At 43.7% G+C, this 27,424-nt stretch overlaps 1 protein-coding gene across 3 annotated transcripts in view; it reads right to left on the reverse strand.

Moving 5' to 3' along the window:
- Positions 1-27,424, reverse strand: part of RABGAP1L (RAB GTPase activating protein 1 like) — a 298,612-nt gene that overhangs the window by 67,948 nt on the left and 203,240 nt on the right. For 2 of the 3 annotated variants that reach the window (XM_033067687.1, XM_033067688.1), the window contains exon 20: positions 148-276. In XM_033067687.1, coding sequence (XP_032923578.1) covers positions 148-276 — 129 coding nt within the window. Of the gene's footprint in view, positions 1-147; positions 277-13,485; positions 14,162-27,424 lie in introns of those variants that run through there. The other variant, XM_033067690.2, reaches the window with a different exon arrangement.

Genomic DNA, 27,424 nt, shown 5'->3' on the forward strand with positions numbered 1-27,424 from the left:
GTGTAATTATACAAACATACATTAAAAGGAATAAAGCAGTGATTTAACTTCTTTACCTTCCACACGCTACTGCCATTCTTAACACTAGATTTTACTCTTCCTGTACAAACTCCCACGTGAATGAGAAGCAATGAAGTCCATCCTTACCTTAATATTGCAAGCTTGTTCCATGAGTCTCCGGGCATTCTCCTCAGCTCTGTACCTCTTGGGCAACTGAACCCTGAAGAATTTTAAAGCTCCTTCAAAATCAGCCTGTAGAAGGTCCTCTTTGGAGGTCTGCAATTAAACACAGGGAACTACAGTAAGCCCTGGGAACATGCAGTCATGCTCTTCTACTTGATTTATCATTTACTAGATACATTCCAGACCACCAAAATTCACATTAGCTCAAAGTCATCCTCCTTAAAACCAGTTTTCTTAACTCTGCTTCACAAAACAAACAGAGGCCAAAGCCTATCCAAGGAATCCTAGGTAAGGTAGCACAGAGGATTGCAACATCAGAATGGATTTTATCATTCTATACCTGCCAGGTAAGAAAGGGATTCTGGCTCCATCTGTCAAAATGTCAATGAACAGAAAAAAAACCCCAAGCAAGCAACAAAATCTAGGAGAAATTACTATTATTTCCTATAAAGCTTGTGCATTAGACCATTACTGATTCTCATGGTACTGCCTTAAAAAGACAAAGTATATATATTTAATGTATGTGTAGTCACAAACATGAAGAGCAGAAGCAGACTATTGATACAAGGCATCAGCAAGGCAGTGTGCCGAAGTTTGGGACACAATTTCTCAAAGAACACCATGCCAGAAAATGTTCTACATGCTTATTTCTACATCTCCCATACTCCTGGACCTCTCAGTAGTATCAAGTCTAAAAGGTCAGAAGATGTTATACATTCACCATGAATCCACTCCTGCCACTGATGGAGCATTGTGATTCATGGGGACAAATGTATCCATCCTCCAGGTTACTAAGATCTGCACCAAGAGATTCAGAAGGTACCAAATCCCAAGCTTTGGAACAGTTCCTTTAAATGGTTCACAGAATCGGAAGGTCCTGACAAGACATTCAGGGCATCATTTTAAAAATGTGAATTTCAAGGGTTTTAAACCCATAAAAGAGTAAACAAAACTGTTAACATAGGCTCTCATATAGTGGAGATCTACACTGTGTAATGTATACAACTGCAAATACCTCAGCAGCAGCACAGGCACTTTTGGTTAAGGTTAATTGCTGAATTAACTGGTCACGTATCGCCACCACCATTTTTGTGTGGGCATTCTCTGCTTTCTCCTGGCTAACAAACACCCAGTGTCATTTTTTGCCTCATGACACACAGTGGGTACATTACACACACATATGTTCAAAGTTTGATAACTATGTTATTATCCACTTGAATCCAGGGAATCCCACAATGGCTTGGGTTGGAAGGGACCTTAAAGGCCACCTCATTCCAGCCTCCTGCGAAGGGCAGGGACACCTTCCACTAGACCAGTTTGCTCCAAGCCCCGTCCAACCTGACCTTGGATACATCCACAGATGGGGGAGCCACAGCTTCTCACGGCCTCACCGTTCCCTCAGGGAACAATTTCTTCCCAACATCCCATCTAACCCTGCCCTCTGGCAGTTTGAAGCCATTCCCCCTTGTTCTGTCATTCCAGGCTCTTTTCCAAAGTCCATGTCCACCTCCATTCTTTTCTTTCCTTATTGAGTTTGTCCAAGATTTATTTGATCCTCCCATCATTCATTGCAAAAGGAGCTGCTGGGTCAACACTGCCGGGACCCAGGAAAAGCTGCCTTGGGGATACTGATGAGAAATGTTCAGCTTTACAAACTATGACATCTGATTCTGTTCGCAATAATTTGGCAGCCATGCAACTTGACTGAGGTTCGATCAGACAAGACTGACGTGTTGACATGAAGCTGGGATAGTTGGTATCGGATTAATTAGATCGAGTATGGCCAACATGACACTTCCGAGTGAGTTCTCCTGAGGTTATAAACACTCTTGCTATGCTCAAAGCCAGTTCAGTTTCATACCCACAATGGACCGGTTGTAGAAAGTTGCCGAGTGTGGTGGGAGCAGCTGGTCGTGCCCAGCACCACTGCCAAACCCATGCTGAAAACCAAGGGCTTCCAGGGAAGTTCAGTGGATAACGGTAGTGGAAAAGCAGTACAGGTTTCATAGGATCATAGAATCATTAAGGTTGGAAAAGTCCTCTGTCCCAGTTTAAAGGGACAGTATTACCAGGAAAAGGAAATTCGGGAACTCACAGGCACAAAAAAAGGTATAGGTTGGGAATAACAGTTCTTTACTGATATATTTATAAGACAAACGAAAACAGCATCAGCTATATGAAAGAAAAAAAAACCAGTGACAGAACAGAACGGAATTCAGTCCCAGTCCCTTTTTTCAGTCACCGATGACTCTCCGAAGGAGCAGGGCAGGCGGCTTCTCAGTCACGGCTGCTGCAGGGGCAGGGGAGGGGGCCAGGTGGCCTCACCGCCCCAGGTGGAAGAAAAGGGTGAGGAAGGAATTCTGCTCACCGTGGGCGTCCCAGTTCCCAGTTGTTCAGAGGAAAGCAGGAAGCTTTAGCAGTCCAAATCCAAGAAGCCTGATCCCAACCGGAGAAACGGAACCTCTCTCCTCCAGTTCGGCCGGCGAGCTGTAAGAGTTCTCCTACCCCCAGTGTCCTCTTACTTGCCGAAAACAAAAGCAGGACTCCACCTTTCCCTAATGGGGCCATCAGCTTGCTTCAGCTAGTCCTTTGTCTCCAGCTCTTAACAGCTAATAGGAGAGCCATCCCGGCTAGTTTAACATAATAATGGGAAAAATTTCTAAACCTCGCCAACCCACAACATTATCCACCCCAAATTTTTTCCATGCTAACATACTACATTAAATTAGAATCTTTAAATTACATACATACATGCAGTTACAGACACAGTATCATAAATACTTCACCCTAGGACAAGGTCTCCTTGGGGTATGCATCGGGTTTCTCCATCCTTTTGCATCACCCACCAGGTACAACCTGGTCCTTGAGCAAAAACCACCCCACGGACAGGACTGTCTTTGTTGGAGGCAGAGTTCACCCAAACAGTTTTCCCTAGCATACCTCTCATGCGTACCACTGGAACCTTATCCCCATCTGGTGTTCCCAAGAGCTCAGATTCAGCAGGGCCTGCTCGGTTAGTGGAACCTCAGGTATTCACTAACCATGTGGCCTTTGGTAGATTACTTTCCCAGTTCTTGAAAGTCCCCCCACCAAGTGCCTTCAAGGTGGTTTTAAGCAGGCCATTGCACCGTTCGACCTTCCCAGCTGCTGGTGCATGGTAGGGGATATGGTACACCCACTCAATGCCGTGTTCCCTAGCCCAGCTGTTTATGAGGCTGTTCTTGAAATGAGTCCCGTTGTCTGACTCAATTCTCTCAGGGGTGCCATGCCTCCAAAGCACCTGTTTCTCAAGGCCCAGGATGCTGTTCCGAGCAGTGGCATGAGGCACAGGGTAGGTCTCCAACCATCCGGTGGTGGCTTCCACCATGGTCAGCACGTAGCGCTTGCCTTGGCGGGTCTGAGGCAGTGTGATGTAGTCAATCTGCCAGGCCTCCCCGTATTTATATTTGGACCAACGCCCACCATACCAGAGGGGCTTCACTTGCTTGGCCTGTTTGATGGCAGCACACGTATCACAGTCATGGATGACTTGAGAGATACTGTCCATGGTTAGATCCACCCCTCGATCTCGTGCCCACTTATACGTGGCATCTCTGCCCTGATGACCTGAGGCGTCATGGGCCCATCGAGCCAGGAACAATTCTCCCTTGTGTTGCCAATCCAGGTCTATTTGTGACACCTCTATCTTTGAGGCCTGATCAACCTGCTCGTTGTGTTGGTGTTCCTCATTAGCCCGACTCTTTGGGACATGGGCATCCACATGACGAACTTTCACAGGTAGCTTCTCTACCCGGGTGGCAATGTCTTTCCACTCGTTGGCAGCCCAGATTGGTTTTCCCCTACGTTGCCAGTTTGCCTTTTTCCACCTTTCCAGCCAACCCCACAGAGCATTGGCTACCATCCACGAGTCAGTATAAAGGTAGAGCTTTGGCCACTTCTCTCTTTCAGCAATGTCCAGGGCCAGCTGAACAGCTTTGAGTTCAGCAAATTGACTTGATCCACCTTCTCCTTCAGTAGCTTGTGCAACCTGTCGTGTGGGGCTCCATACGGCTGCTTTCCACTTCTGGTTCATCCCCACGACGCGGCAGGAGCCGTCGGTGAAAAGAGCATAGCATGTTTCATCTGCTGGCAGTTGGTTATATGGTGGGGCTTCCTCAGCGCGGCTCACTTGTTCTTGCTCCTCATCATCGGCGAGACCAAAATTTTCACCTTCTGGCCAGTTCGTAATTATCTCCAAAATCCCAGGGCGATTTGGGTTTCCGATGCGGGCGCGTTGTGTGATGAGGGCAATCCACTTGCTCCATGTGGCGTCAGTGGCGTGGTGGGTAGAGGGAACCCTTCCTTTGAACATCCACCCCAGCACTGGTAGTCGGGGTGTCAGGAGGAGTTGTGCTTCCGTCCCAATCACCTCTGAGGCAGCTTGGACTCCTTCATAGGCAGCCAAGATCTCCTTCTCTGTGGGAGTATAGTTGGCTTCAGACCCTCTGTAGCTCCGGCTCCAGAATCCCAGAGGTCGGCCTCGAGTCTCCCCAGGCACCTTCTGCCAAAGGCTCCAGGACAAGCCATGGTTCCCGGCTGCAGAATAAAGCACATTCTTTACCTCTGGTCCCGTCCTGACTGGGCCAAGGGCCACTGCATGAGCGATCTCCTGCTTGATCTGGGCAAAGGCTTGCTGTTGCTCAGCACCCCAGTGGAAATCGTTCTTCTTATGGGTGACCAGGTAGAGAGGGCTCACAATCTGGCTGTACTCAGGAATGTGCATTCTCCAAAAGCCTATGGCACCTAGGAAAGCTTGTGTTTCCTTCTTGCTGGTTGGTGGACACATTGCGGTGATCTTATTGATGACCTCAGTGGGGATCTGGCGCCGTCCATCTTGCCACTTTACTCCCAGGAACTGGATCTCTTGGGCAGGTCCTTTGACTTTGCTCTTTTTAATGGCAAAGCCGGCTCTCAGCAGAATCTGGATGATCTTTTCTCCTTTCTCAAATACCTCCACTGCCGTGTTCCCCCACACAATGATGTCATCTATGTATTGCAGGTGTTCTGGAGCCTCACCCTTTTCCAGTGCAGCCTGGATCAGTCCATGACAGATGGTGGGGCTGTGTTTCCACCCCTGCGGCAGACGATTCCACGTGTACTGCACGCCCCTCCATGTAAAGGCAAACTGAGGCCTGCACTCTGCTGCCAGGGGAATGGAGAAAAATGCGTTGGCAATGTCGATGGTGGCATACCACCTTGCTGCCTTGGACTCCAGCTCGTACTGGAGTTCCAGCATGTCCGGCACGGCAGCGCTCAGTAGTGGAGTCACTTCGTTCTACGCACGATAGTCCACAGTCAATCTCCATTCTCCATCAGACTTGCGCACGGGCCAGATGGGGCTGTTGAAGGGTGAGTGGGTTTTGCTGACCACCCCTTGGCTCTCCAGCTCACGGATCATCTTGTGGATGGGGATCACGGCATCTCGATTCGTCCGGTACTGCCGGCGGTGCACTGTTGAGGTGGCAATTGGCACTTGTTGCTCTTCCACCTTCAGGAGTCCCACTGCAGATGGGTTTTCTGACAGTCCAGGCAAGGTGTTCAACTGCTTAATGCCCTCTGCCACTACAGCAGCTATTCCAAAAGCCCACCTGAGTCCCTTTGGGTCTTTGTAGTAGCCACTCCTGAGAAAATCTATGCCTAGAATGGGCAGTGCCTCTGGGCCAGTTACAATCGGATGTTTCTGCCACCCCTCTCCTGTCAGGCTCACCTCAGCTTCCAGCAAAGACAATTCCTGTGATCCCCCCGTCACCCCAACAATGGAAACACGCTCTTCCCCCACATGTTCTGATGGTATTAGAGTGCATTGTGAACCAGTATCAACTAATACCCTGTATTCTTGTGGTTCTGATGTGCCAGGCCATCGGACCCACACCATCCAATAGACTCTGTTATCCCGTGCCTCTCCCTGGCTAGAGGCAGGGCCCCTCTAGCCCTGGCTATTATTCCTTTCCTGAACATACATAGTGGAGGTTCCTTCAAGTGGGTCTGACAGATCATCCTCCCTTCTGTAATGCCCAGCACCTTGGTCATGGGAGGTTGAGGCTACCTTCACTTTAGTGTAGCTCCCTCGGTTAGCATTTCCCTCCCTGAGTTGACGCACCCGTGCTGCCAAGACAGAAGTGGGTTTCCCATCCCATTTTCCCATGTCTTCCCCATGGTCATGCAGGAAAAACCATAGGTCAGCTTGTGGGGTGTACCCTCTTCCACTAGCTGAGGGGCGCGGGGCTGTAACCTTGGGGTATGAGGCTCGCACTGGTGCTGCCTTGATCTTCCTGATCTCCTCCCTCATCTCACTTATGTCACCTCTCATCCCCCTCACCTCCTTCATCTCCTCCCTCATCCCCCTCACCTCCTGGACCACGGAAGAAACCTGGGCCTGCACTACACCATTCATCATACTGTGAAAATCCCTAAGTTTGTTAGCAACAGAGCTCACTGTTTCTCGGTGTTCATCAGCATTAATCATTGCAATGAAGGTGGTGTATTGAGATGGCCCTCGGTTTGCCAGGTTCCACAGCATGTGACCTGTGCACCTGACCTTGTCAGGGTCATTGTCATGCTGTCCATCCCTCCCTAAGAGTACCTCCAGTACCGCCACCTCTCTCAGCTGTTGAATCCCTTCCTCAACGGTTTTCCAATGCGTTCTATTATAGTACTCCTGCATTCTTTCTCTGTTGACAAACCTCTCTCTTACACTCATTAAAAGCCGCTCCCAGAGAGGAAGTGGGCCTGGCTCCCTTACGAATATTTGGTCCACACCTGAGTCCTGGGACAAGGATCCCAAATTCCTTGCCTCTGTACCATCCAAGTGCACACCTGTACCCATAAGGTCCCAGACCCGAAGTAACCAAGTTGTCAAAGCCTCCCGGCCCCGTCGTGCAATATCTTTCTGCAGACTGCGGAGATTTTCATAAGACAGGGACTCAGTGATGATTTCAACCTCTGGCTCCCCTGCTGGTTGTGAGGGCCCTCCTCTCTGGTCCTCTTTGTCTAGGTGCCTTGCTTTCATTTTAGACTTCCTAGTTTCTACAGGGGCGACTGCTGCTGGCTGTGAGTGCCCTTGCAATTCAGCTGGACCCTGGGCAGATGTAACACCTATGGGTTCCACTACAGCATCACTGGATTCTCCCCCTTTATGGCAGGGCTTCTCACCAGCTGGGGAGAGGTACTCCTTCATCATCTGGCCCATCTCACTCATCTGCTTCACTAGAAGCCCCACCCACTCCGGCTGGTTTCTTTCTGAGATGGGCTGTGGGGCAGGGTCAGGCTCTGGGGCAGCATCCCTAGTCTCTGGGGTAGGGTCAGGCTCTGGGGCAGCATCCCTCTTTCCTGGAGTAGGTATCAGAGTTGTTATCCAGCTCAATCCCCCGTTATCTCTTAATGTTAAATAGGACAAGCCTATCAGTAACACCAGCCACTGTACGATATCATTAGCATTCAGAGGAAATCTGAACCCTTCAAAAACTGGTGGGGTAGACCCAAAAATTTGGGTGAGGGGTTGGGAGAAAATTTCTCCTGGTGTTATTCCCTCACAGTAGGTGCCATTATTAAAGTAATCCCAAAAACATGCATTTAGTGTGTGGTATCCCTGAATCCATGTACCCGCCGTCCAAAGGAAGTTAAAAATCCATGAATTCCTCACCTTATCAACCCATAAAGCAAGTTCGATAACAGTCACAGTAGCATTAGTTACAGGGCCCATGCTTATGTAAGGGTTTGCAAATGGGAGATATACATGTATGAACACGTGCAGCCCAAACCAGATTAAACTGGACCACATGTTGCTAGCACACACAAAAAAAAACAAACTCAGGCAACTGAAGAACTCTTATTCCTTAACCTCGTGCCCCATGTTGGGCGCCAAGATCTGTCCCGGTTTAAAGGGACAGTATTACCAGGAAAAGGAAATTCGGGAACTCACAGGCACAAAAAAAGGTATAGGTTGGGAATAACAGTTCTTTACTGATATATTTATAAGACAAACGAAAACAGCATCAGCTATATGAAAGAAAAAAAAACCCAGTGACAGAACAGAACGGAATTCAGTCCCAGTCCCTTTTTTCAGTCACCGATGACTCTCCGAAGGAGCAGGGCAGGCGGCTTCTCAGTCACGGCTGCTGCAGGGGCAGGGGAGGGGGCCAGGTGGCCTCACCGCCCCAGGTGGAAGAAAAAAGGTGAGGAAGGAATTCTGCTCACCGTGGGCGTCCCAGTTCCCAGTTGTTCAGAGGAAAGCAGGAAGCTTTAGCAGTCCAAATCCAAGAAGCCTGATCCCAACCGGAGAAACGGAACCTCTCTCCTCCAGTTCGGCCGGCGAGCTGTAAGAGTTCTCCTACCCCCCCGTGTCCTCTTACTTGCCGAAAACAAAAGCAGGACTCCACCTTTCCCTAATGGGGCCATCAGCTTGCTTCAGCTAGTCCTTTGTCTCCAGCTCTTAACGGCTAATAGGAGAGCCATCCCGGCTAGTTTAACATAATAATGGGAAAAATTTCTAAACCTCGCCAACCCACAACATCCTCCAAGATCATTGAGCCCAACCACTTACACAGAACTGCCAAGTCCACTGCTAAGCCATGTTCCTAAGCGCCACATTTGAACATCTTAAATTCTTTCAGGGATGGTGACCCCATCACTTCCCCTGGAAGCCTGTTACAATACCTAATCACCCTTTCAGTGAAGAAGTTTTTACTAATACCTAATCTAATGGATATTAGGAATAAAATTCGATTTCAATACCCAGCTCACAGAAATTGATCTCTCTTTGTTCTCAGCCATGTTGGTATCTGAAATCACTCCCAATTCAACAGATTTACCCAACTGCTCATCTGCCTCCTTGGGATACTCCTACACATCCAGTTCCCTCCTCTTCCCTTCATTTACAGTAATTCTATGTAAAACAAATCAGATTTAATTTTCCTAGGTCTCTACTTGAATCATTGTTACAGTACTGTTTTTAACAGTCCCCAACAAATTAGATTTATTAAACTGTCACTATTGACAACTTCAAGTTCTCCTTGCTGAAAAATCTGTAGCAGTGAAAATCCCGTATGATCATGGAAGTAAGAACTTCTCTAAAGGAGTTCAGAGTGCTGAGCTAAGATTATAGTCATGAAAACTGCAAACCATCACATTGTACAGGTTGCTTAAATGGATGATAGAGCCCAGGCTCATCAGCTCCATCTACTTTACTGAATATTTTCATTTCCTTAAAATAATATGTTCATCAAAATACCAGTTTCACTATTAAAATCACAAGGAAACAAGTGAAAAATAGAAATTTTGGCATCTCAGGATTCAGATTTCTTGACATTTTGTGACTTTGATCAATAAATTATAGATATCTCTGGAAGCTTCTGGCAGCTGTTTGAGAGGCAGATATTTATAAATCCATATTTGAAGTCACTCAACTCCTGAAATTCACCAACAGCTAATTTCTAAACAGTTGATTTCGCTTACTAAACAATCTGTAAGTTTAACGAGCTAATCATTAAAGTTTGCCAGATGCAATGCATTTTTGTTCATTTAACAACTTCAGAAAAGTTTTTATTATATTTTTAAATAAACATATTTTTGATTAAAATCTATTTTCAAACCCAGACAAACAAGGAAACTCAGTCAGAACTATGACCCAAAGGCTCAGTTTGGCTTTTAGGGTTTGATTAAATATGTTCTCAAATGTTCTTCCCACATCATTTAAGTATTCTAACATAGTCATAAAATTACAGTAATTTCACAACTATAAGGCGCACCGGATTATAAGGCGCACTTCCGGGTGTTGGTAAATTTCCAAACTTTGTCCATATATAAGGTGCACCGGATTATAAAGCACACTTTTTTTTTTGCAGCGAGGATCCTTGTGCAACAAAGTAACCAATAAGTAATGGAATCACGCGAGCCGCGCGGCCCCGCTGAGCCCCACCGCCCCGCGTGGCTCAGCTCGCTGCTTAGCCCCGCGCAGCTCGGCTCACTGCTCGGCTCGCACTTCCGGGTTGTCAGCAAATTTCCAAACTTTGTCCATATATAAGGCACACTGGATTATAAGGTGCACTTCTGGGTTCCGATCAAAATTTTAGGCTTTAAGGTTGTGTCTTATAGTCGTGAAATTACTGTATCTTAAGTGAGTAAAATAGGAAAAGCCCGTTCCCAAAATTATTAGTAAAGCTTTCAAATCTAAAGGTAAAGTTTGGAAAAATAGCAAATGTTCAAAAAGCAAGAAGAGAATTTGAAAGACTTAAACAATGCTAATTTTTTTTTTTTAAAGCAAATAATGTTACTACTACTTTCCCAAAAATATTTAGGAAACTGTAATTAAGACAAAGGGAAAAGCCTTGAATTTTTTCCTTAATTTAATTTCTCTGCTTTCAAAGATTAAGTCTGCAGCTTCATTTATTACTGACTCCATCAAAACTCCTATTCCCACCTGGGAACTAACATAACAGAAGAAATTCTGGATGAACCACATTACGTATCTTTAATTTAGCTTGTCCTCCCTCATACAAACAGATAAAAATTACTTATTTCCATAGAATTTTAGATATATATTTAGATTTCTGTAGAATGTCAGTAAGCATAAACCATCTGTTTTGCACTTCAATGAACGTGTGTCAGAAATAAGGCAAAGAAGACTGAAAAAAATCTGGCCATGCTTCACTATTAAATTTGCTTCTGGGACACTCAAAATACTTGTAAGTATTCTCCAATTTTTCAGAACATAGTATTTATATACATAAATATACATAATATAAAAGCATCTATAACACACAGATTTTAACTTCTTAAAAAAACTTTCTGGTTTTAACTTCTAAAAAAAGATACACAGTGTAAAACCAAGATACACAGGCTATTTATTTCTAACCAAGACTGCAGTGCTGCATGTTGCACGACTTTGCTTTGTGCTGTCCTTTCACATGAGCCACAGACATGAGAGCTACTCAATGACTCACAGAGGAAGATCCTGACCTTCTGTGCTGGATAAACTCAGACTCCAGGGGAAGTTTGGTGGACAAAACTGTGCTGCTGCAGTAACATCAGAACACACTTTTAGGGCAGTACACCAAACTCCTTTGCTGGCATCTTTTACGTCCAGCTATATTATCAAACACTTTCCTAAATAAAATCCATATTCTCTGTAACACACTGGTACAAAAACGCTGTGGAAAAAAAAAACACCTCTAGGTCTGTGAGTGAAGAGCTGGGATCCACAAACACGGCACTGATCTTGTGCACACTCAGTGACATCTCTCTGCTCAGCACTTCACCCCTGCCTTTCTATGTAGCTCCAAACTTACAGGGCAAAGTTCACTCTGCCACATAAAGAACTGATGCAGGTAGATAAGAAAATCTTCTGGCGTCACCCACTCCAAGTCATCCCAAAGGCTTGAACTGGTGCTGCTCTACCTGCCCAAAAGCATGTTCAGGTGAGGAGGCGATCAGAATTTTTCTAAGACTGGCATAAAGGTCTTTTGTGCCTTCATGCAGTGTTATAACACTGCAATGACACATACTCTACCCATCCCAGGCATTCACCCCCAAAACTATAGCAGAGAGAGAGAAGCTATGCACATTAAAAAAAACAAAAGTGCTTAATTTTATGAAACACTGATGTTCTGAAGGATCTTCAGTTCTGATTAAAGTACAAATTCTTAATTCTCAGAGATTCCTCATTTTCAACACATGATCAGAACACAGTCTCTCCTTTCTGAGAAGGGTGTGTGTCAAAAGGCCTGTATGTCAGGAGAGGCATATTTAACCAATAAAACCTGACAGGGAATCACACTGACTCCACAAGTCAAGTCTCCCACCCTAATAACAAAATGCACTGTTTGCATTATTTTGCCCTTTTCACACTCCTTCTTAATAAACAGTACTATGCTACTCAGCAAAGCCAAACTGCCTGGAAGACAGGGATGTGAAATTGCCTGGTAGTCTCCATCTGGAGGGCCAGATACAAAGCCTGATTAAGTCAAGTGAAAAAGAGCTTGATGGTTTTGTCTCTGCTTTCCTTAGAGTTCATCACAGCCCAATTCAGGGTGATTTGGCAGCCCTTGCCCAAGAAACCATCAGCAGGATGAGTGTTTTGTTACACTGGGAGATCACTGGAATAATGATAACACAGTCAACAGTTCAAACCACGCATCATCAGGGACTAGACTCAATTCTACAAGTGACTGTAAATCCCCAAATCCAGACGACTGTAGCAATCGAGGAGTTTGTCAATTTTTCATTTTTATTTAGCATGTCCCAGTGCAGGGGGACAGTGTTCCAACCACCCACGCTGTTACAACTGAACAGGTTGCAACACACAGAGCATACGGATTTCTGTTAATCCTGAGGAGCAACAAGATGGGTGCAGTAGTATGAAAAAAATGGACAGGTCACTGCATATAACCACAATATCGGTATGGAAATAAAGGAAAGGCACCATAGAAAATGAGAGGGATCAGGAAAGGACTGTCTTCCCATGGATCTCACAGAAATGCCATTCTAGTGTGCCAGGCCATGGACAGAGCAACGCTCTGAGCTGCAGCCAGGTGTGGTTACAACATCCTGAGCAGATCCAGTCGGGACTAGGCACTGACTCCCAGATTTGCCACTCTCTTGTGGGTTTGAGGCTTCTTGTACAGCAGGAGAAATGATAAAAGCATGTTCTCTATGCCATAATATGGCACACCAACTGCAGGCACCACCCACACATACAGCATTTGTCATGATGGATGAAAACACCCTTAACAATTTACTTCCCATATCACTCTACACAGGTATTTTCAACTTTTTTACATGCTGTCAACTGCTTTTCCAAAACCAAACACAGAAACAACAAAAGCCAAAATGCACGAACACAGCTTGATTTTTGATGCGTCTTTAAAGCCTACCTGTGATGTTAAAAGTATAAAATCTGAAATGCTGACCATTAATGCACTTTCCATCAGTACCTAGAAGGTGACTGGGCATGCTGCTTATCTGGAATCATTACAAGACTGAAAACAAAAGCACTCAGGGATTTAGGAAAGATTTTTTTTTTATGATTCAGCCCTGGTTGATGATCCTTCAAGCCAATTAAGGAGTGGCACTGGTCCCCATTAGCAGGACTAGCATCCAGCCTTCCTGAGCTAACATCAGAAAGAAGGACTCAGTGCTTAGGAGACAGATATGAGAAGCTGAAAGGAAAAAATAAGAGCCCTCTCATCCCTCCTGGGGGCAGAGGAAGGGTTGGGAGGGAAAATGGCAAATTCCCAACTAATTAATTTCATGAAAAGGTGATCTCACCGCAAGTAGCCGAGGTACAAAGAGACGATGCCCCATGCCCAGAAGTTCCAGCACCCGACACGCATATTCATTCACCAGCTTGCTCCTCTCATCGTGCATGTCCTGGGACTTCTTGGCAGGTGGGGTGAGCTTGGTAGCCGGGCTTTTGCAAGGTACCCCTTCTTCCATGAGCAGTAAGTAGTAAGTATCCAGAGTGAGAAGAACAGGCCTTGTGAACGGCAATTTCCAAAAGTGCAAGATTAGGAGAGCCAGCCTCCAGTCTCTGGAATGGGTTTGGATGGCTGATCCAGCAACGATCCCTTTAGCCTCTCAGGAGATGAAAAGCATGTTTGCTAAGAATCAAGGAAAAATACGATCCACCGTGCTGGCTCACTCAGAGTCTGAAGAAGATTTGAAAAACAAACCAGAGAAAACATGGATCTAAAAATGCACATAAAAAGTAGGAAAATGGCAGAGAATGAGCACAGGGAAGCTGGGCTGCGAGCAGAGCAAGGGCGAGCTGTGAGGGCTCAGTGCCCGTACGGGTGTGTGGGAGCCGGGAGCGGCGGCAGGAAGGCCAGCACAGCCCGGGCACTTGGGAGGCTGCACAGAGAAAAGAATGAGCTCATTGCAATCCCTGCTCCGTGACCAGCGCTGTCGCTCGCTGAGCATCAGACACGAAGGAGTGGGAAAGAGGGGGCTGGGAGCAGAAGGAAGAGGAGGGGAAAGAGGAGGAGGAGGGGGCGGGGGGGGCTGCCTGGGCACCAGGAGCCTCTCGGGTGAGAATGCCGTAATAAGAAACCAGTGGTAAGCGTGGACAGGCGGGCTCCCACCCTGCCACCCTCCATTAGTTCTCTGCTGGGATTTGGCTTTTGAATCCTAGTTTACAGCACATCAGCTGCACCCTTTTACGCTCCATAGCGGGGAGGGATCGGCCTCCCAGCCGATATAATTGCTTGTACATGCAGTCTGCTTCGGAATGATGAAACACAGATACGGCGTAGGCGGGGTAGGGCACCCCTCCCCTCGCCAACGGCGACCGGAGAGGGGCCAGGCTGCTGGGATGCGCAGCGGTGAGCAGCCGCGCACGGCTCCGAGAGCCTGGGAAGCCATGGCACGTCTCTGCACAGCTCGTGCTGGATGAAATTAAATATTCAAAAAACTATAATCGCCAGCGCTGCGCCCTCAGGAGGCGTTTCTAAATCTAGAGACGATGGGCATAGAGGGAATGATGTTAGCACATGCGTTTGAATGGATTCTAGAAAACTACTGCACATTTGTAAGGAGAATGCAATGATGTCACACCCGGAATCGCCCGGGTGCAGAAAACAGCCCACGTGCCTCTGCTACCTGATAAAGGCAGCCCAGCAGCTACTGCTCCATCTCACAGGTCTGGAATTTAGAGAGCAAGTCTTTATGCTCCTTCGTTTTTGATCAGCCTCATCATAAAATGGGATATGTAACGTAACAACACTCATTTCCAATTGGAACAGACAGAAATATTCCACCTTCCTAACATAAAAGTCATAATTTAAAATATTGTGAGTACCACTAAACCACACTGGCAAACACTTCTGTAACTATATTTAAACTCTAAAAATACTTTTTCTAACATGTAAAGAAAAACATATTTATTCAAAATACTAATACAAGGTAAATACCCATAGAATGGGGTCACTGATTTAAAATAATAAATATGTTAATGAGTAACTAAAATATGGAAATCATCGAGACATTCTTGAGGTGACACATGAAGGAGTAGGGAAAAGCATTAAAGCAGAAGTCAGAGCTCAAAGGCCACAGAAGATGCCAATGAGGCCTCAAGGATGATGATACAGGATTGACTCATCTAAAGCACCTGCAGATGTGCAGTAGAGAACAAGCTGCTTAGTACTGATGGTGCTCTGAAAGCTGATTTAAAACCCTCAGGTTTCAAACCAGTGTTTTGCAGATGAAAATCTGCAAAGGCTACTGCAATTCTGCCAGGCTGTGATTAAGGTATTCACTGAGCACCTTGTGGCCAGAAGCCGTGACTCTCTTCAGGACAAAGCTACAACCAACACACATTTCCAGTTTAAGACTGTAGTCAGGATTGTGATGGGAACTCTCCCATTCAATTCAAACTCCATCCGCATGTAGTTCCAGAGATTTCGATTTATTGTTCAGTCTGTTACTCTGCACACAGGTAACACCGCAGTGCCCAACCCACCACAGGTTACACTACCAGACTGCACATTTGTAAGGAAAGGATTTAAAGGAAAGGAAGCAGCTTTGCCTATTTCTGAATTCTATTTTAAACACATGCTGGTAAATGTCATATTCTAGAAACATCAGGTTCTATTTGTGTGAATTAAAACCTTGCTTAAAAAATTAAAAAGGAAGAAATAAGAGCACTGTAAGTGTGAGTGTTGGGAAAGAAGTTACAGAACTGATTAGGCACAAGTCACCAGTGACGTGAGGGCAGAACAGGATGGGGAATTCAGAGCACTGGTAGTGTAAAAAACCTTTAACTCTTTACTGTGTCAGACTTTAATCAGCTAATAGCTCTGATCTCATAGAAATTCTGTGGGAACAAAGGACTTTTAGACTACAAATTAATATGATTATGCAGAAGGCAATATATTGTTTACATTTAGCTTTAATTATACATTCTAAGACTACTGTCTACGCGATTACGTATTTTTTGATTGGTGCTTTTATTTTGTTTACACACTTTGTACGAACCTTCTAGGTTAGGTGATTGTTACTGTTCAGGTCTTTACTGCCCACCTTTATCTTAGGTCTTCTAATCTTGGCATGCTGTTTTTCATTTTCTTCTCTCCCGATTTAGCATAGTTTATATTTTAGCAACTTTGAAGGGTCTCAAACAAGTTAAAGAAAAATTCTTTAAAATTGTCTCCTTTGTGCACTTGTTATATAAACTTTGCTTAAAACTAAAAAATATGCAAAAACAGCTAAGCATGAGAAAGTACAGTAAAATACAGAGAAAAAGCATTTAAGCAGCAAAATATGGATGACAACAACAGTCAAATATAGTTTGGCTGGTACACGCCATCTAAACCATGGCCTAGATTTGTTTAGACATGTTTAAGGCCTAGACTTGTTCAGTATTATTACAAAATTCAGGTTTGGTTCATTTTGGGTAAGGTCTGGGCTTATAAAAAAAGAAATTAACTAATGATTAAATAAAGTCTGTGAGTCTAAAAACTTGTAATGGGATCCAATGGTTAGAAGTTAAAACCGATGGATTCAGGTTATAAATGAGGTGCATATTTTTGGGAATGAGGAAAATTACCTGCCAGATTACTTTCCCAAGAGATGTAGTCTACTACCATCATTATATTTTTTACATATTATATTTCCATCAGGCCTGGATTTTTTTTTAAGAACACGTTTCCAAGGCTTGCCCAAGACAACGTCCTTCATTTTATCAGCTGAAATCCGTTGTTCCATGTTTTTCAGCAACTCCTTTAACACAGCATAACAGTGAACCATCATTCAGATTTTTACGCTTCCTACCATTAGTTTCCTCACTGAACACTACATCCTATTTTTATCCACGTCTGACCAGGAATTGTGATTTTTATTTCATGTATACCATGGGATTAGTGTCTCAAATTCTTCAGAAGGGCCTGACTGAAGTGAACTTAAAAACTAAAAATAGGCCCAAAGGTAATAACTGAGGCAATAACAAAGATGTTTGAGGATAAACACACATTACTTGCGCTTTGACTTCCATCTCATGCACTATCTGGTCTTTAAGCGCAGGTAACTTGTTTCTGGCCTTCCTATCCATGAAATGCCTGCTCACTCACATGGCTCTGATGCAGTTCAGAGCTGCTCAGACTTACAGAGCTGAGGCCCACTGGAACTCAGTAGAAACTAATGCCAAAATAGTGTCAAAGTAAAACTATATAGAATATGACTTGAAATTATCTATATTCTGTACCAAGATACCAAGGATCTTGATGGGTAGTCCTTTATAAATCTCTGTATTTTAAAATATTAAATCTCTGCATTTTAGAGGCAAAATGACTGACTCTGAAAAGCTAAACAGACTAAGAAAAAAGAAAAATATAACTTTCAAGTTGTTAGGAGTCGGGTTTTCTTCTTGTTACCTGTGGAATTTTCCCCATTGACACCTAAGAAGCACTGAATGGCTAAGACGGGGGCGAAGGAACTCCTCTGGTTTTTTTTGGAGTTTCTCTCTGAGGGACAGAGACACAGTGAGATTAGCAGCAGGTAAAAGGAGAGCGGAGGCTTCAGAAGAGAGTCGCTGGAACCCAGCGGAACCCAGTCGCTGGGAACCGCCGGAACCCAGCCGGGAGCTGCCTCTTCTTCTGCTGCTGGACCCCGCACCCCCTGCCCTCCTGGGATGTCTTGCCATTTCAGTTTGCTGCTTCTGAGCTGGACCTCCAGGATTGACACTGCCCCAGGGTTTGTGAAGCAAAGCCTCTTCTCCATCCCTTCCTGCCTCGGCCGTGCCGCCATTACCGCATGCTCCCCAAGCTCGGCCACAGCGCCCCCTGCCGCCGCGGGGGAATCATCGCACCTGCCCCGCCCACCGGGACCGCCAGCGCTCCCTGCCGGCTGCGACGGGAACTGCACCAAAGGGGAAAGGGCCCGCAGCCGAGAGGCGCGTTACTGGTCCCTGTTCTGTTTGGTATTAATTCCATAGTTCCTGTTGTTTTGTTTGCCTTGTTATACATATTAGTAAAGAACTGTTATTCCTATCCTCATATCTTTGCCTGAGAGCCCCTTAATTTCAAAATCATAATAATCGGAGGGAGGGGGTTTACATTCTCCAATCCAGGGGAGGTTTCTGCCTTCCCTAGAAAACACCTGTCTTTCAAACTGAGACACAAGTCTACTCTTGCAAAAGAATAACATATTCAGCACCAGAACAGCTCTGAAAATCCACATGAATGACATCATGACCACAATAAGAACTTTACCTCTTATCAGAAATTACTTTGTTCTTTCTGTTCTTTGTGGCTAATTATAGCTGTGTAATCTGGATTTAGCAAAGGCTACATCTTGATCATTACTAGAGAGAACATTAAACCAACTGATTTCTATAGCAGGTTCCAGCAGTGATCCATGCTGGTTGGGCTGTATTTAAAACAGCTTGGAAAGGTGAAGGATGAGATGACAGTGTCTGTAGATGCTTCTAAATTATTCAGGGATTTAAAGACAGGAGTTACAATAAAGAATTGCAGAAGGGACATAAAAGACTGAGTGACTGGGCAGGAGAACAGCCAAAGAAAGTCAATGCAGATAAATCTAAATCGATGCATATGGAGAACAGCATCAATTTTCCACATAAATGACAGACTCTGAGCCAACAATTGCTACTCAGAAATGGATCCTGGGACTCACTGCGGAGAGTCCTATGAAAATATTACATCAGTGCACAGTGGAGGTCAACAAAATGCATTAAATGGTAGGAATTAAAAAGAAAAGAAAAGAGATCTAAACAGAGAACATCATTATTCTTTAGTGTAACTTCATGTGGTATTCTTCTCTGATATTATTCACCATGCTGGTTCTCCCTTTTCAAAAAGGGGATAGTAGAGACAGAGAAGTATTTAGAAAGAATCAGAAGCCTCCAAAGGAGGAGATAAAAACAGACTATGATTATTAAGCCTGGAAAACAGAGTGTTAAGGAGAGTGTTAAGGAGAGTGTTAAGGAGAAAGTGAAGAGATACCAAGTGTCCAAAATGCCTGACGACACAAGAACCTCACGTGAAAGTCACAGGTGGTAGGTCCAAAGCAAACAAAATAATAATTAAGCTAAGAAGATCTCTGGGGCTGCTCACGTACATGTGTTCAAAAAGCCACCAAAAAAAGCCATGAAATAACAATTCATGCAGAATTCTTAAACATGAGACACCACTTTTTTCTCACAGTTTTCAAGACATAAATTGTCAGAGGCAAAAGAAAAGAGTTTTATTGTCTTGTTCTTATAAGTCTTTCCCACATATCTACTGCTGGCAATGAGACACTGGGGTAGATAAGCCAGTACAAGTCTGGTGTGGAATGACAATTTGTATGTTTTCCTTCACTTCAATTACATACACTGAGAAAACATGTTCCCAAAGAATTACAAGATTTGCTAGGTACGTGAGATATACACAATATATTTAAATTACATTTAAAATATTTTTTTTAAAAATGGTTTCAGTCAGAACTGCATGTAACCCTGAAAACACCATCTATGTTTTCCAACATTTAGAAATTACCAACACATGATATAATAGGAGTCATTAATATCTAAATCAGGGTTCAATGCTGCTGAAGAAATTCAGGTCAACAAATTTCATGTTATTTCCCCTGCTATCAGTCTTCTATTTGAAAAGAGAGTTTGTCTCCACCCTCAAAATTCAAAACTTACAGTGAACATTCACCTAATAGGAACAGAACTGATTTTAGGTGTGAGGAGGAGATCAGATAGGCTGAGAGAGTAACTAATCAGCACGGGATGGATTTTCAACACACAAATAAACATGGACTTCTAAAAATAAGTTAAAAGAAGTAAATATAAATTTAAATACAAATATAAATATAAGTTAAATAAAAATAAGGAAATTGTTATATTAAGGTTGGAAAATCAGTGGTCTGGAAGTTGAATGATTCTGGACATTTTCAGGCACAGATTTCTCTTTCTAAAGAGATCATCTCCAACAAGTCACCCAAGACAGGTTTTTGGGGTAGAGAGAGTGGGTCTGGAGGAAGAATTATTCAGCCCAGTAAAACCTGAAATTTAAAGGACATCTTCAATTTAGAAACTAGAAATACAAAACCAGTAATCTGAGAGCCTCTTAAAGCCTGAATTTCTTTTGCTCTGCTCAGTGTAGAAGGCCTTAAAAGAGAACAGATGGTTCTGATCTATAAAAGCTCTGAAGAGTCAGGACCTTCTTCTCTTCCTAAGGTGTAATCTCTAACCGTGGGATCAGCTACAAGAAGAAGATATAAAAAAGGGGTATAAAAATAAAGGACATGTATTTTGCCTTAGATTCCAATGTGGACATTGCTGGTTTTTTCTTGAGAAGAGTCCTTTGAAAATGTAATGCAATTACAGAGTGGACTAAACCAGCTCACCTAGAATCAAACCCAGTATTGGCTGGAAAGGAGTCCCACTTGTCACTTCATCAACTACTGGCTTAAAGCAATGCTGACTTAAAAATCAGTTCAGGCTCCTCAAGCCTTTGCAAATGCAAAGAAAGCACAGATTAAGAATCAAACAACCACATTAATTCTTCAACACAAAGCCTAAGTCACATTGCCTACAGTCTTAGTGCACTTTTCATCTTAAACCTCTCAAAAATTACAGTAATTGCCATAATTTCATTCCTGACAATTGACATTTTAAAATTATCTGCACCGACAATATGCAAGTTTTATCTAAAACAAGCACTTGTGCAGTCTTCACTGGCTTCAGAAGTTTAGCCAATAAGACTATACAAAAGTTGATTGCTCAAGCTTCTTATATTGCTTGCTTTCATATGAGGGATAAAACTGATTTCCTTATTTGCTATGATGACTTGAACCCCTTGGTTTTTCCTTCTTCATTTTGTGAAAAGACAGCACTACTTTCAAAACATTAATGCCCCAGATTAGATTGTGGCAAGTGATAATTTCAGGAACAGATGATATAGGGAGGCACAATCCCAAGCGACGTCACACTGGTCATTTCAGTTTCCACTGCCAACCACAGATCCCTGAGGGAATGGGTAGAACTTTCCCATGATCAGCAGCATCTAAGGTGCTCAAAGACAGATGACTGCTCTGACTACCTCCACTTCCCACATGCAGAAATTTTTGAACGTGCCTTTAACAAAGAACAAAATTTCAGATGTGATTTTAAGGTTTTGGTGCAAGTGGTAATTCAGGAGAGAACTGATGGGCAAAATCTGCAGTGGTTTGAATTCACCAATTTGAGATTTCCCAGCCAACGCACCAATTTATGTGGTGGATTTAGTGCTGGCCAAATCGCCAGTACAACCCACTAGAATTATTTACTCATTTCATGCTCTGAAATAGGATTGGGAGGAAAGCAAATTAGGATCAAACTTTAAAGGGTATAAAGAAAAACTTTATTAACAGAACTAAACGAATAGTAAGAATCAGAATAAAACCTTCAGAACACTTCTCCTCCCTCCACAACCTCTTTTTTCTTTCCCACTGAACAATTCTGCCAGTTTACCATCTCTAAAACAGTCTTTTTCCAGTTCCCTTAGGGAGAGGAGTCTCTCTTGTCATGCTATGGAGACTTCTCCACAAGAAACGCTTCCCTCGTGGCTTAGAAGTCACAGCAAATCAGCCACCCGGGAGAATGAAAATCTGATCACTGTGTCCCTCCCCTCAACCTACAGCTTTCACCATAACTGTTTAAGAGGGCTCAATCTTTGGCTAATGGGGTACACTTTAAAGGATGAGCTGCTCAGAAGCAAAGGTTCTCTTAATCTATCTCTGAGATCATCTTCATCTCTGGGAACAGAGGTTCTCTTTTTCTTCCCTGGGGCCAAAGGGTCTTCATCATTCTTATCTCTCTGTGTTCAAGCTTCTCATGGAATCACAGCTACTCCAGTATCTGCTTGTTCAGCATGAATGCTTTTGCTCATATCTACAATTTGAACACTTTGTACCCCCTACTTTTCAATGAGTTACAGGACAAAAATAGTCTGCTGTATCAATTATATCTTCTCCATAGCCTGAAAAGAGGATTTCAGCCCAAGAGTGAGGAATCTTCTCAATTCCTCCAATCTGGGACCTGACTTCTACTTCACTGACCTTGGTGTCTTCATGTTGTTTCTCTACGTATCTTCACTCTGTCCTTTTCTCTCACTCGAGAGAGGATTGAAGGTTTGCAGGTCCCACCTGTGCACTGAAAGAGTTACTATCTCACCTGAGGCCTGCAGGTAGTCATGCAATCCCTGCCAGGTGGCTGTTTACAGCAGAGAATTCTTCGAGGACCATGCTGGTGGGGAAGGCTAGGATCTCCAAGGGGCCCAGCCAAAAGGGCGCTGGCCGCTCTGGCCACACAGCATTTTCTGGCTTTTGCTGTGTTCAATCCTAGCCATGCAGCTGATGGTCATCCCTCCCCCTGCCCAGCAGCTGGTGGGGCCTGGCCCAGCCCCCAGCAGAGTGGGCCTGGCCCAGCCCCCAGCAGAGTGGGCCTGGCCCAGCCCAGAGCTGCTCCCAGGGTCCAGCAGACCCTGGCTCAGCCCAGGCCAGCAGTGGGGCAGGGCTTAATGGCAGCAACATGTTAGTAGCCATGGCCTGGCTCAGCCTCTGCTGGGGCCTGTGGCCTCACCTTCCCCACCTGGCCACCAGACCAGGAGGGGAAAGAACTTCTCTCTGCAAAGGCTGGAAAGCAAGAGAGCTTTATCCCGGGCTTGTTTGTTTTTTGACATGTGTGTTCACAGAGGTGTATTCAGCTTTCTCAGTGGTTTAACAGGTTGTCAGTTCTCAAAACTAATCAGCAATTGGGTTTTGTCAGACACTGAGGAAGCTCTTAGCAGCTCCTCTCAGAAAAATCATTTCAGTGGATGGCTTCTTCCCTCCTCACCAAATGTCTAATGGACAAAACCAGCACAGAGGGGTTAGGTCAGATGTCTGCCCAAGGAAGACAAAGTGCAAAAAGAAAAACTACAATAGATTATGTGTTCCTTAAGAACTGAAATATAAACGCACACAGAAGTACAGCATAATTCTATTCAAAATCTGTGCTCTTACACAAATTCCTTTCTAAGGTGGGAAATAGTATTTGTGGAACCCTCTGGTTAGTCAGGAATAATATATCATAGAAACATAAGAGCACAACACAGTCCTCAGAGTTGTCAGAACAAATAGATAATTTACAAATAAGAAAATACAACATGAAGACAGAAAATGTGATGTGACCTCTCTTAAAGATCCAGTCACCTCTGGAGGTGATGCAGAAGAGAATGTCTAAGATACTCTGGAGTTCAACAACTCTGACAATATTGGGTTATTCAATAAACAATGTGAATGGTATCTATAAATACTTCAAGGTAATAAAAGCAAGTGTGAGTGGTGCTGGAAGGGGACTGTGTAAGTTGAAGGACAATGCTGATGTAAGAGTAGTGAGGGTAAAATGATAGTTTAAAACAGTAAATAAATTTAACCAGGACTAAGAGAAGTGGCCTTTTATAAGCAATTCTGAAAGCTGTTGGTACAGGTTCTGAAATAGATGCTGTGTCACATAATAGCACAATAGAGCACAGAAGCAGTTCTTCAGCCCAAGAGGTCCTTTTCAGTCCAGACACAAAATGAAATAAAGGTAATAAATTACCCTCCTTATCCAAGGTAATTTTGACACATTTTCTTTTAAAATCTACATCCACCATCCCTGCCATTGTAACTGGGATACAGCTTCCTCATGTCTGGGACACTTACTGACACAAAGAGCTTTGATACTGAAAGGTGCCAGCAGAAATAACCAAGAAACACAACTGTTGTGTTTGTGTAATACTCAGGTATCTCCTGATCACATGCAGAGAGGAGTGTCAGAACTCACAAACCCCATTAGAAATGCTGCCCACCTTGAGCTGAGTTCAAGGAATGATGTAGAAAAGTACTGGGTGTAAGATATTATAGGGATCAAAACAAATCTCTGAAGATAACAAAGCACTGGCTGGAAAACACAAGCAGTAACAAAAACATTTCTCACTATTTTCTACACATTTTCTATTCAGTATTATAAACCTTCCTGATCATAATTATGGCTTTTCTATAGCATTAAGCAACACATTTTTTAACAGTCACACAGATTAAAATTCAATAAGTCAAATGTTGAGCTTAAGTATTGGGGATCATACTCTCCCTGTGTAGATGAACCCTAAAAAAGAAAAGCTTGGACAGGCATCAATTTTCAAAGCCCCTGGCTCATTCTTACATTTCCAGTGACCATGTGCTCTTCCCTGCCTTTTCAGGAATTAGCAGTCACAACAGTACTGAATCTAGAGCCTGAATTTGTCACAATCATGTATTTTAATTCTTGCCTCAATTTGCTAATTTCAAATTAAAGTTTGCCTTTAACTAGTTTTTCCAAGTTCTAAGATCATAAACAAGATTTAAGAATTAATCGGTGAAATCCTTCTGGTGACTAGTGACAGGACTCAAGGGAACAGCTGCAGCTGGGTCAGGGGAGGATCAGCTGGATGTCAGAAAAAGGTTCTTCCCCAGAGGGTGGTGGGCACTGGCCAGGTTCCCCAGGTTGCGAGAGCTCCAGGAGTGTTTGGACAACACTCCCAAGGATGCATATGGATTGTTGGTGTGTCTGTGCAGGGCCAGGAGTTGGACTTTGATGGTTCTTGGGGGTCCCTTCCAGCTCAGGACATTCTATGATTCAGTGAAATACTAAAACAGGAAAGAAAGCTCACAATTTATTTCTTTTTCTTAGCATACGTGAGGATTTTAATGCTTTTAATTTCCAGAAAAGAAACAAAGTAGTTGATGACATATGGGATCAGGAAGTGTACTGGCACAGGAAGGGTGCCAGGTTTACTCTGTCATTCTCATTAATTGTCTTAATTGGGATTTTTAAAATGAAAATATCACTGATGTTTCTTGTGTTGTTTTAAACCACATATTCTTATGCTCCCTTTTTCCACACTGGTGTTTTCTTCACACATCAGTGCTTCACTGCATTTTCCACTGCTCAGAAAATGAGAGGAGTTAGGATTTCTACCAGCTCAGGTTCGAGAAGAGTAATTCAGATGCAGTCCTACATGATGGAAGTCAATGACTCCTAGGGTAAAACAGTGCCACCAGCTGGGGACCCTGAGCAGGCTGGGAAGCACAACATTTGGATACTACAGAAAAAAACTCCATGTTTTCCTTCGATAGGAAATCAGATTAATAACCAAACGGTGGCTTTCACAGCTAAAGAGCTTTAATTCTCTAGCAATTCATTGCTATAAGCACAGTCAGAATGTGGGAGAAGGAAAGAGGAAGGATTCCTGTGTGTCTCAAATGTTTATTTTCCAAGGATGACTGCACCAAGATGTCTCAGGTCACAGAAGTAGCGCTGTCATTTCCAAACTAAGAAGCATTCACTGCGAGCACCAGCTACTGGAACTGTGAGACACAGTACTGAGTACAGAACAGTTCCAGATAAAAGCTTCTCTTCTGTTGCTTTTTAGTGAGGGATTTGGATGCACATACTTCACTAGAAGTAAGGAAAAATGGCATTTACTCAGTAACGGCTCCAGTATTCCACTGATGAAGGACTCCCTTATCCAAATTTAAAATAATGCAAGAGGTTGTGGATAAGAGAATAATTGCTCTGTTTTATCAAAGAACAAATCCTTAGGAGCTGTTTTCATTCACTCCAGAATCAGACACAAACAAGAGTTTTGAAACACAGTTTTTAAGGTAGTTTTTCTGCATAATACTCAGGTTCTATAACTTGAAAAGAGCAGTACACTAAACCATTTTGCTCCTAAAGACTTGGACAGATTATGAAAGCATTTGAATAGAAAAAAAATATTTCTGTTCTCAACTATTCTCTTGTGTAACAGAGGAGCAATTTTTGTTGAAAGCTAATTATAATGCTAATCCAATTGTATGTAAGCACCAGCTCCATCGCCACGCCACTGTGGAACTGTGCTCTTAGGTGAGAGTTTCTGACTTAGAATCTTATCTTCTTTAGTTTGATTTTCTTTGTACTTGTTTTTGGCTGCATAATAGAAATACTTTCTCAGGATAAAACCTCCTTTACCATTTATTTAGTGTCTATTACTGCTAGAACAGGCAGCTACAGAATACACATGCAAGAATTGCTATAATTGCTACAAGCAGAATTAAACTCAACTCTTAAACTTAGAAAATAATTATAAATAAGACTGACAAATTACATTATTGAATTTTTCTCTGGAATATCCCAGTGGAAATGTTCAACTGGAGAAACAGCATGTCATGGGGCATATATAAAATGGAAAGACTGAACACTTGGGGTTAAAAGAAACTTTACTAATTATTCAGCAGGAAAAAAATTCCTTATTTGCTGTATGACATCCATTTCTAAAGTTATATTTTGTAAACAGTTGTTCTGCTAGCCTTGGTTCAACCCTTCCCTCTCGCAGCAGCAGGAAATGTAAAGCAGGTGATCCCAAAGCGATCCTTCATAATTAAAGTGAACTAAGTTCTCCTTCCCTGAAAATCTTGTCAGCCATTTTCAGCTCTTTGCAAGGACAGTAATTTCACAATTATAAGCCGCACCATTTTGACTAAAATTTTGGTCCGAACCCAGAGGGAACCTGGAACTACTCCAGAGGGGCCAATATATGAACGAAGTTCAGAAATTTGCCAACCCAGAAGTGCGAGCCCGCAGCAGCCCTGAGTCGAGCCGGAGCCCACCTGGCCCCAGTGTTGCCGGGGTGGCCCCGCGCTGAGCCCGCATGGCCCCGGTGGCAATGGGGCAGCGCTGAGTCGAGCCCGCACAGCCCCGAGCCGAGCCAGTAAACCCCGCGATCCTGCAATTCTGTTACTAATTGGCAACTTTGTGAAAGTTGCACGGGGATCCTCACTGCAAATGAAAGTGCGACTTACAATCCAGTGCGGCTTATATATAGACAAAGAACGAAACATTGCCGACACCCAGAAGTGCGGCTTATAATCAGGTGCAGCTTATAATTGTGAAATTACTGTAGTCTTCCTTTTCTTTCTTCTTTAGCTTTAGTATTTGTAAGTTGGTACCTCTGCCTCTTCCCAGAACCTGCTCCAAATATGATGGCAGCAAACCCGCTGGGTATCGGCTGGGTTCTTCCTTTCCTTTCCTCACTATCATGCCATACCCTACTATATTTCCCATTATTGATACTGGCCTTGAAAACTGAAATATTAACAAGCCTCCACAATGGCAAATAAAACATGAAACAGGAAGAGAAGAGCACACATTCCCTCTCTTTTACAAATTTTGATTTGTGTAGGA

The sequence above is a fragment of the Catharus ustulatus genome, chromosome 9, assembly GCF_009819885.2.
Source record: "Catharus ustulatus isolate bCatUst1 chromosome 9, bCatUst1.pri.v2, whole genome shotgun sequence".
Taxonomy (NCBI): domain Eukaryota; kingdom Metazoa; phylum Chordata; class Aves; order Passeriformes; family Turdidae; genus Catharus; species Catharus ustulatus.